At 36.6% G+C, this 11,289-nt stretch overlaps 1 protein-coding gene across 1 annotated transcript in view; it reads right to left on the bottom strand.

Moving 5' to 3' along the window:
- Positions 1 to 3,322: 3,322 nt before the first annotated feature.
- The window catches only part of HAPLN1 (hyaluronan and proteoglycan link protein 1), a 70,106-nt gene continuing 62,139 nt past the window's right edge, over positions 3,323 to 11,289 (bottom strand). Inside the window, exons 4-5 of the mRNA XM_027100687.1 lie at positions 6,214 to 6,516; positions 3,323 to 4,181 (exon numbers count right to left, since the gene is read on the bottom strand). Coding sequence (XP_026956488.1) covers positions 3,892 to 4,181; positions 6,214 to 6,516 — 593 coding nt within the window. The 3' untranslated portion in view covers positions 3,323 to 3,891. The remainder of the gene's footprint in view (positions 4,182 to 6,213; positions 6,517 to 11,289) is intronic.

The raw sequence follows: 11,289 nt of genomic DNA, 5'->3' as shown, positions 1-11,289 counted from the left end.
GTGTGCTTGCATTGAAGTCATTGCATCAGCAAGAGACTCCTGCACCCAAGAAACCATTTTTAAATACCAGGAATATCCAGAAACTGTTTTCCACGTTGAAAATTCAGGAAGGAATGAAAATACTGAAAAATATGTTCCTTGTTATTGGAGTGTAAAGTGCTAGAGAGAAAGACTTTAGTAAGAAAATTAAAACCTTTCTTTTTTAATTCAGTACTACTAATTAAAGTCATACAGTATCTCAAGTATGTAAATCTAATCAATGACACCACAGATTCCTGGGATTGCTGACCTGGTGAACAAAATAAATTGTACTTTGACTCATGTAAAAAGCCAGTAGATTTGGGGATAGTACTATTGCTGATTTAACAACAACACAGGTGTACTCCTTTCTGTTGTTGTTGTTAACTTTACAAAATATAGGAAATGGGAATTCAGTTGTGTTTACAATTTGAACTCAAATGTATCAGAACAAGGATGGGTTGAATGTCTTTTCTTGAAATAATGTATTTATAGAGTTTGACACAAAGAAAAGTAGCTAAGATTCTATAACTCAGAAGAATCAAGAGATACTGCAGTAACACAAAATTGACTTTTAATGTTTGTTTACCAGTTCATTTTATCTTACAGAAAATGAAAACATTTTTTTTTTTTTGTAATACAGATTGGTTCTTCTCAGATTTGTACTCGGCAGGTATTAAATGCCTTGAAATACTGACTTCCTTTTAATCAGGTGGCGTAATGACTTTTGTATTTTTCATTTCTCTCGTTGTACATCATTGCTGTGCTGGCAGTAGTGAGCTATGATACAGTTAACTTCTCAACACAACTGTGTCAGTTATCCATCGATCATTCTTGATGCATTCTATGCTGAGAATGGATGGGTAATTCCCTTTTCATCCTTCCCTCTTTAGTAGTCAGCTACTCCTTGAGACCACCATATTCTTTGGAGCATTGAAATCAAGAAACCCAGTATGGCTGCCCGCAACCAAATTGGAATCTCCTTTGAGACTACTTCTAATTGCCAAAATAATAAGTGACTATATTATTGCATAAAATAAAACTTTAACAGGTACCGGCCCCCTTTCTATGAGAGAAAGTTTAAATTTACAAATACCATATTTGACTAGAAATTACTGTGATAAAATATGGCAGCAGTCATTAAAAGATGGCTTCCAGTGTTAACATGACTAACTTGTTTTTATTCTTATACTGTCTTTTATATGAATCATTTCTTTTTGTTTAGGTTTTCCAATGTAGGTGAGTCAGTGAAATGTGCAGATATACTTTGTTCCTTAAATGGGCCAAGTGTTAATTATGGACAAAATGATCAAAAGCTTTCCTAACCCAGACTCCCATCTCATCCCTCTTATACTCTTGGTACCCAAGTCTGAGGAGCAATTTTCTGAATTAACCAGTGTTGTGCTGACTTTCTGTTAGGAATTGTGTTAGGATAACCTTTCTTTTTCGGACATTCTCAGTGATATACCTTGAGGAATGAAGTAGGAAAATAGACATTTGGTGGAAAATGGCAAAATAAGAACATTAAAGAGAAACTCTTATTCAAGGAGGAGTCCAAAAAGGTATGGGAACTCTGATCCTTTGGGGGAAGTCAGAAGAAGATAAAAATTCTGCCCAGCAGTATTCATTCTTTTAAGACATATATATATATATTTTTACAAGCATGGAAAAATGGTGTGCAGTCAGTATAGATTTTAATCAACTAACAGTCACTCCAGAGATTTTGATCAGCACCAATTCCTGTACTAGTAAGTATTCAAAAGTTAAGAAATGCTACTATGCTTAATATTATAAAGGTAGAGTTCTGCAGCAATAACTGAAAATTATATATCTGCTTCAATAGAAATTTGTCTCCACTTGCAATTCCAATAAGATTTTGTAACGTGGGTAATAATCACTCAAGTATGGGTTTCCTCCAATGAGCTAACCCCCATATTTGAGGTACTAGAGTCACTATTTTGGAGATAGTCCCTCTTTGAATAACATATTCATCTTATCCTAGACCATTCAGGTATTTTTAATTTAGAAGTTTGAGTTCTATTTGTATTAGCAGTGTTTGAGTTAAACCTCACAATCTCTTTGGATTTATATTTTTTGTACAATTTGCATATCCAACCTAATGTAAAAATGTGCATGCATACATTCTCATCTTTTAATATGAAAGCATCTGAAAATTTCCAGATATGCTTTTGGTGGAAGAAATGATCTACTTTTATTTATAATATTCTGCCTAGATAATGTATGCATATAGTTATGATTTCATGGAATTCCAATTGTTCTATACCTTCCACACACATAATTCTACATTTATAGAGTAAATTTATTAGAATTATTACAGAGCTTTGAATGCAACCACAATCAATTCAGGAAACAGATTTATTTACTCATGTTCATGGGAGGAAAATCTACATAAAAACATTCATGAAAGCATACGAGCTATGTCATACTTGGATTATTATACTAAATCCCATTTATTAGAACTCATTGTGAAACAATGGGAAACCATGAAATGTAATTTGAATACAAATATTGGTCCCTGTGGGGTCTCAACAGTCATAAAAATATAGGAAAACCGAGCTTTATTTAAGATTGGAGCTGCTAACAGGGAAAATTGTTTTCCTGAAGCTGTTCTTACCCTTTCGTTTAAAGCCCTGAAGATTTTAGTGTAAACTCTTTGATGACAGCTTCAGCATTTCATTTAAGCCTAATGATGATCAGCAAGAAAAGTGACATCACTGACCACATTTTCTATATGGAGAAAGGTTTAAAACTACTTTGTTGACTTTTTTCCCCAAACACAGGCACCATTTGGGCTTTCTAGTGTATATACAAATAGGAATAATAAGAATTTTTAAAGTTGGGTTCTTATTTCTTGGTTAGACAAGTATAGTAATTCCTTCCTTTTATGATTTAAATTTTTGTCATGTCATGTAAATAAAGAAATATTAAATATTTTAAAGTTATTTTTATAGGACAATAACATTTCGTAGGCTAACATAAAATCAAGCTGCTACATTTTACAATTTTTCTGTCCAGCAGTTTATCTATATAACTGCCCTGAGTAGATGCTAAATGCTGCTTAGCAAACGGCCCTTAGAATTTAAATATAACTCAGTAAAGCTACTCAAAAGATAAAACAATTCTTCTCAGGCATGTGTAATTTTAACTAGAAGAAGGTAGGAGTCTCATTGGTTAAATATTACTTGCTTATTTTAGTTTCATACTTCATATAAATGGGATTATTAAGGGGTTTTAACTGTGCTTGTTATTATACATTGGAGTCCATATGAATTTTTTTTTTTTTGGTCAAAAAGGCAGGATTTTAAAGAGTAAAATAATTCTGTCTATTGGAGCTTTGAAATATTTTAGAAAAGTGTAGATTGTTCCCTTGTGAAACTGAGTTATGTGCAGCCTCTCAGAATCTCAGTTTATGTAAAGAAGCCTGTATTTCACATCTGTTGCTCTAATCTGTTTATTGTAGTGCATTTCAAAATTGTACAAATGTGTAAAATTTGTGCTTGTGGCAGCTGCTACTCTGAGTAGCTTTACTTTCCTTAATTTAATCCTAGCAATCCTTAAGCTATTGCATGCCCCGATCATGAAAGGATACTTCGTTGAGATGTTGTAGCCTAAACAGTTTGGCTCTAAAGCCTCCTTATGTAGTGCTTCCCTTAAAATTATATTAATTTATAATATATATTGAATGATAGCTTTACAAAAACAAATTAATGAATTGGTCTTTATGAAAATGACTTTACAGTAAGTAAAAAAGGGTTATCACAGTTTTGGTAACTTGCATGAGTTCATACTGAAAAAAAAAAACCTTTCACATGTTCTTAATGACTTTAAAACTGACGTGCTCTGGGGTCACGCTCAGTTGTATGCTCTGAAGCAGTAGACACCATACAGCTTATGCTTTTTATCTGGGAAACCCACAAAGCGCACTGCAGCCTCAATAGGACTGCAGCGCCTTCTTGGCCTAGAGATGGGGTAGCGGACACTGCCGTCCGCCATCCAGCCTGCATCGCAACGGTCATATCCCAGAAGTTTCCAGGCAGCGAATATCTGGCCCACTTTAGCAATCTGAGCACCATCATTGAGACAGGCCTGCACCGCTTCGTCGTAGGTCAGCTTGGTGGGGTGGATCAGGTAGTAAAATCGGCCTGAGGAGAAAAGGAGAGAGGGTCAGTGGGCCTGTCTGTGGCTCAGCCCCACAGAGGTGGAAGGAGCCCTAAATAGAAGTGTTTCTCAATGAAGGGGGATATAGAGCAGCGTCTGTAAAGGTTCTGAAACACAGGCTTGTCAGTTAAATGTAGTGCCCCTAGGTTGCTCTCCATTAAATTAGTTTTTTCCTTGCCCCTTAATGTCAGACATGCCCTTTTAGAGCTGTAAAAAAGAAAAGGGAAATGACAGGTCCCTTTTAGCTAATTAGTGGCAAAAAGGGCCCTTCTGTGGCACTAGAGAAGACAGAATTCCATGTTAAAAGCAAGAGCTATTTAAATTCTAGCTGTAGCAAGACTGAAGCCCAGCACAAGTTTCTAGAGAGGCAAAATTTGAATGTGAAAGGATCAAAAAACATTCCTGACAGAAAAGTCCATTTAAAAATAATCAAAAGCCCTCAAGTCCTTTTCATTACAGGTATCAATAAGACATTATTCTTATTCAAAGACTACAGTATGAAAATGCAAAACATACAGGAAGTCACTTGCCATAAATAATATGGACTCAGAATGTGAACTCAGTCTGTTCACTCACTAGCAAAGAGGAGGAAGTTAGTTATTTTTTTCAATTTCCCTCTGTGGGAGCTCTGACACCTAACCATTTCTTGATTTTACAAGAAAGAGTAAGTTAGTCTCAACCACTAATTCAATTGTGTTAATTACTGAGATGCCTTCAATTTGTATCAAATATGCATGAAATGTATAAAATATGACATCAACTGACTAAAGTGATACCCATCAGTGCAAGATTTTCTCAGACTTTTAGTTTCCGGCAGAATAGAATCAGACTGTCTAACCTGATTACACATTGTAATGTGATACCCTCCTGCCTCTCTTTAAATACAGATGATTGAAGTCTAAATTAATGCTTGCCTGTTCTTTCTAGACTAAGAGGATATGATTTGGAGAAAGGGCAGCCGTCACGGGAACATTAATAAGAGGGTTAGTTCTATCATCGGTAGCTGAGGCCGGCAAACTACAGCGCACGGGTTCAGTGAGGTTTTATTAGAACACAGTCACACCCATCTGTTTAATATTGTTCACGGCGGCTTTTGTGTTATAACATACAAAGCTACATGGAGTGGTTGCAACAGAGACCATATGGCCCACAAAGCCAAAAATATTTACTGTCTGACCCTTTACAGAAAGTTTGTTGATCCCTGATCCCTTGCTGTTTTCGCCAAAGCATGTCACCAGGCACCTGAAATATAAAATAATGGGGCCAGGGCCGCACACGTGATTTAATGCTTTACTGTGTCATCTTAAAATTCTTAATAATTAATAATTCTTAATAATTAATAATAATAATTCTTAATAATTAATAATTCTTAAAAAGCCCACGTTTTCATTGTGCACTGGGCCCTACATGTTACATCACTGGTTCTGGAAGGAGCAAGATAGGGTTGGGAGCTGTGTCACATTCAATGAGTCAGTCATCAACACTGATACAACCTGGATCTCTCACTTCTGCTTTCACCTCCAATGTTATTTCTACTTAATTTTCTTGCAAAGGTCTCTTTATCCTGAGCCCTCTCTTTATCAGAGAGATAATGCTCTCTCTTTATCCTAAGCTTTGCTGATCATCTATGAATAAATTGACATTGTAATTTAGAGAAGAAGACCGTGACACAGATGCCATCCTTACTTCAGTGGAGACGTCTCTATCCGATGGAAGGCACACAGTGGCAGCATCATCTTTGGCAGTAAGAAAAAGACTCCATACAACATGACAGTTAAACTATTTCATAATAACAGTTGGATGCAATAAAACCAAAGAATCATGGAAATATGTACTTTTGCTTGATGTCTTTGGATTTTAAAAAATTATGACATTTAAGAATTTCTTGTATCTGGAGCAACACTTCAAAGCTTTTTTTCTTTTTTTTTTAAGTAGATAAGATTAAAAGTTTAAGTCACATCATAGTATGTATTGGTCTCTGGGATAGGAAACAAGGCAGTATGGTTAATATCTTACCATTGAAGTTGGATGTAAAACAGAAGACGTCATATCTGCTTTTATCTTTGTCCCAAAACCCATAGTTCCTGACTCCGGGCACTGTGTTCTGGCCTCCGCAGGGTTCTCTGGGTTTTGTGATGGGATACTGTACAGACCCATCACTGAGCCAGCCAGCATTGCACCAGTCCAGCCCACCCCTCCAGGCATCGTACAGCTGGTCAAAGGAGGCGATCACAGCGTCCTGGTCCAGACAAGCCTGCTGTGCCTCGTGAAAATTGAGATTGTAGCGCCCCAGTCGTGGAAAATAAGGAAATACCACACCTGTCCAAAGGAGAAGGCAAGGAATCATTAGTGGCACAAATCCCACTTGAGTGGGGAAAAACATAACAGAATCTCCATCAGATGAAGAAGCAGTTTTTGTCCAACTTGCAGTGTTTTCTCATAGTCCCATTTCCCTTCAAACAACCTCTCAGCTCTGAGCATCTCACAGTTAGCTCTTTGGTCTGGTAACTTCAGTGATTTACCTCTTTTGCTAAGAGTTCAGCTCAGTCCTCACAATTCTCCTTTCCGAAACGATTCGTCTGCAGATTACAGTTTCCAAAGAGCGCTCCCTGAGAACTTACCTATTGCATATCTGACAACAACATAATTAAGCGGTCTTATTTCATATTAATAAGGTAACTTTTTACAGTGAGGCACTTCCGTAAAAAACATCGTGGCTCTCTTATCTGTTTCAACTTTTAGTGTAGTTCTTAATCTTATTTAATTCTGTCCTTGAACAATGTGACTAAAATAAGAGCTTTCGTTTTTAAAATGTTTCCATTACTATTTTTCAGTTTCTGTATTCATGTATTGCAAACTGAAACTAAGCTTTTAAAAACATTTTCATTGCAAATAGAAAAAAAAAGCTTCCAGAAACTTGTCCTGTACAAAGTAGGTACAAAATAGACATCTGTCAAAGTTATTGCCAAAGAATTAAATATTTTAGAGGACAAAAACCCTCAGTATATGTAAACACTGTGACTTGGCACTTGACTTTGGGAAGATGCGACAGCTTTCCAAAAGCATTTCTTTCCGTCAGATAATCATGGGAGATGTCTGAGCTGTTTCACAACTTTCTGCACAGTTTCTTTAAAGGGTAAGGACTGCATCATAAGAAAGCAAAGTTATATCATTTGTTGGACTCTATGAAGGACCACTATCAAAATGTCTCCCCCATGGTTGCTAAAAGACAATTAATTTCAAGTGATTATTCAAGGCTTTGCCTTGAATTTTTAAATATAATTAAAAATAATTCATATTTGAGTGTGTGGAATGTAAGAAACTGTCTGCTGACGCAGTAATTTGGTGGATTATACCAAATGTGCTATTTTATGAGACTGCGGACCCTATACATTTTGTGGACTGTGGATGCACAGTCCACTAACAGTGTAACCAGTACACAGGAAATGTATTCCTTTAGAAATTGTCCTGGAAGACTCTACAAGAAGAAATTTCAGTAGCCTAAATCAAGTCACATCCACTGAAAGTCTCTGCTGGACATGTTTGTCCCTGTAGGGCAGTCCAGCTGGCACCATCCACTAGAGGCAGAGATCCAGGAAGGCTTCCTGATCTCATCCTGCCTTCTCAGGTTCTTGGCTGAAGGATCTGTAAGCTGAATCGGAGCCAAAAGTAAGGAGGAAAAGACTCCCTTCGTTGCCTTTGCCCCCTGCAGCAATGGGCGGAATGGAGGTGGGGAAGGCCTGAAGATGACTCCTTCTAAGAAGGGCTGTGACCAGGCAGCCAGCTAAGACTCAATCAGCACTGGGAAGGAGCTGCTCTGGTGCTCTCCGTCCCCTCATGCCTTCCGTCCTCTTTCTCAGTAACCCCAGGAATGCCAGTGAAAAGGAAAATACTTAATTTATCCAGTAGAGGTTTCCTTGGCAGCTAGACCTTAAGTGAGAGAAAATCTCAAAGTATTTAAACCAAAATTCAACCATTTAGGCTGAATTCCATTTCTCAAATAGCTCAAGATGGTAACAGTGGAGAATGTAGACTCTTTTAATTTATAATAATTTTAAAGACCTAGACAACCTCTCAGTTTAAATTCACCAGACTGTGTTTGGTGGACTCCCATAGGCATTGTGAAAATTTTTTCTTTAGTAATTTGTCCTTGATTAACCACTGAGTTATGTTTGATTCAGTTCCAAATCCAGTGTAATATATTTCTGAGTTCCTTTCACATTTAACATAATTTCATGCAATCATTACTCAAAGTCAAAGTGAAACCCTATATTAAAATTTTACTATTTTTCAATTGTAAGAATAAATGATCAACTTACAGTAACTCAAAAGATTTACTTAGCAGATTTTAATTAATGGTTGATGATGCTGGAAAGAACACATTCCAAGTAAATCAAGGTCAATTTCTGTGTCGCCACCAACATTTTAAAAGTTTCACTGTATTGTACACATTTGGTGCATACATTTCAACAATCAAATGTTTCGTGCAAGTGTGGGCATTTCTGGAACTGCATGTTTCTTAGTATTTTATTTATTTGCTCCTTTTATTTTCAGCTAGTTAAGATGTCAACATCTAAGACTATAATTACAGAAACCTTCTTGGCTCTGTGGAAAAAAGTACAATTCCTACAGCTGAATTATGGAGCAAATGGTGATTGCTTTCATCCGGCATTACAAAAATAAGAAAAGTTAAACTTTCATGGGTGAGAAAGAAGGGTGTATGATTATTTTCCAAATATGATTATTTTATACTTATATGTCAAAATATAATCAGAAGCTCTTTTCCATGAAGGGCTGGTATGCATCTCTAAAAAGGGGATTAATAAGGAAGATACCTCACATGGAAAAGAATAATATCAAATGATGTGGGTAGTTTAGTCAACTGAAATGTTTTAAAAACACATTCTTTAAGACTTACAATTGCACAGACCAGTTCATCCTAGTGGTTGGCAAATATCAATTTGTTGGATATATGAAAGGTTTTCATGCCATGGTACATATAAAAGCTTAAGGAAATTTCAGTAACTCCACAAAGTAAATATTTTTAGTAATAAAAAGGTAGAGACCATGCAGAACAATTTTACCTTCTTCAGTGCCTCTCAGAGTACCTTTCAGTGCTATGTACATATCTGAAATTAGCTTTCTATTTCTAAAAGTTCTCAGACTCTATTTTTGTGTATTTGGCCCCATTTTCATCAGTGGAAGACCAATACAGTGGAAGATTGGAAGCACAAATATGTTTTTCATATTATCTATATGTTTATTGATTGTGCAAATGAATTCTGTATTGGGCTACTCATGAATGTCTAGTGATACTCTCCTTGTTATATTCATACAAGGTTTGTCTCTTGCTGGGTGTTGTTTCTAGCAGTGTAGGTAATTTGGTAGTAATCAGAGGGCTTTACCCTATCCAAGATGCTATATGAAAAAAAATTGTGTTTCCACAGCTAATTCCAACTCATAGTAGGTCAGCGTTTCAAAGGGTTTACTTTTTTTTTAATCAGTGTGATTTGAAAAACAGATCTTAAAACACAACTAAGAGCAAGGCATTGCACTCAGTCCTCTAGGGTACCTTGAGTTTGGAGTGTGGCCTATTTCTGCAAAGAGTCTATGATTTGATACATATACTATGGATATATAAATTTGAATCCAAGACAGAATAAAATCTTATAAATACAAACCATACAATTTGGGCATCTTGAAGAAGAACGATATTTTTCTAATTGGGAAAATTCTTTGAAGCACATAGCATTTAATCTGGTATTAAAGGGCCAGTATGATTAAAGGCATTGTACAATTACAGTTGGAAAGGCAGCTTAATTATGACATTCAAAATGATACGCTTCCCTGGTCTTATTTATGCATGTTAGAAGATTGACAAGGAGCCTGAGTGAAACTTGCTGATTGGTAGATGGTCCGCTATAAGGATGTAATTGGTAATGGAAAAAGGTCAGGACCTGGAATAAGAGCTAGTAAATGATAACCACAAGGTATCTCTTGTGCTACATGTGGTTTATCATAGCCTTCAAACTCTTCTGTATATAATTGCTGCACCTTGAGCATCTACCCCAGACTAGGTGGAAATTGTCAAGTCCCTACCATCCTCAGGTAGCAATCAAGGTTCCTCAGATCTTATTCTATAATTAAAATGTTGTAATTTTATTTTAAAATGAGTTCTTATCGCATGTTGAAGTATATATAGATAAAATAATGTCTTGAGATTTTCTTGAAAATTATTCATTGGGGGTGGGAGTAAATAAAGCAAGATAAAATAAGATTGGCTATATCATGACATTTTTTGAAGCTGGTGATATATAGAGGTTCATTATACTAGTCTTTCTACTTTTCCGAGTGTTCGAAATTGGCTATAATAAAAAGTTAAAAATTTTTATCCCACCCTGTTGCCATGCTGAGCCTTAAACCAGTCAAGGCGGATGCTGTCTGTGGCATCTGTTATTCACATTTTGGCCTTTGAAGAGTTTCTCCCTCACACCTGTGATGCCCTCTTTCCCACTTTGTCATGCTCAGTACCCCTTGAAAGAACCAGGTGCACCTTTCATGGTCCAGATCAAATGTCTCTTCCTTTCCACCACCTTCCATTGCATGCAGGCTTTTTTGTATTTGAAAGTATAAACCCATTGTATCAAACATTAACTCACCTATAAACTATTTACTGAGCACTTACTTTGTTTTGGCACTTGACTGCCTCAAGTAGATCCTATTTAGCAGGTGAAGACGGACAATTTGCAAATTTTACAAAACAAAATGTGATTAGAATTACAATGGAAATCTGTAGACAGTGCTCTGAGAACATCATAGCTGGGGGTGGAAGGGGAGGGCTCAGGGTAGAGTTGATCTTTTCTTTTTTAAAAAATAAATTTATTTATTTTTTTATTTTTGGCTGAGTTGGGTCTTTTTTGTTGCGTGCGGGCTTTCTCTAGTTGTGGCGAGCGGGGGCTACTCTTCGTTGAGGGGCGCGGGCTTCTCATTGCAGTGGCTTCTCTTTTTGCGGAGCAGAGGCTCTGAGCACACAGGCTTCAGTAGTTGCAGTGTATGGGCTCAGTAGTTGTGGCTCGTGGGCTCTTGAGCGCA

The sequence above is a fragment of the Aethalodelphis obliquidens genome, unplaced genomic scaffold, assembly GCF_003676395.1.
Source record: "Aethalodelphis obliquidens isolate GAN/ISIS:26980383/991018 unplaced genomic scaffold, ASM367639v1 scaffold4, whole genome shotgun sequence".
Lineage (NCBI taxonomy): Eukaryota > Metazoa > Chordata > Mammalia > Artiodactyla > Delphinidae > Aethalodelphis > Aethalodelphis obliquidens.
Note: the sequence above shows the minus strand (reverse complement) of the source record. Positions and strands in the feature narration are given on the sequence as shown.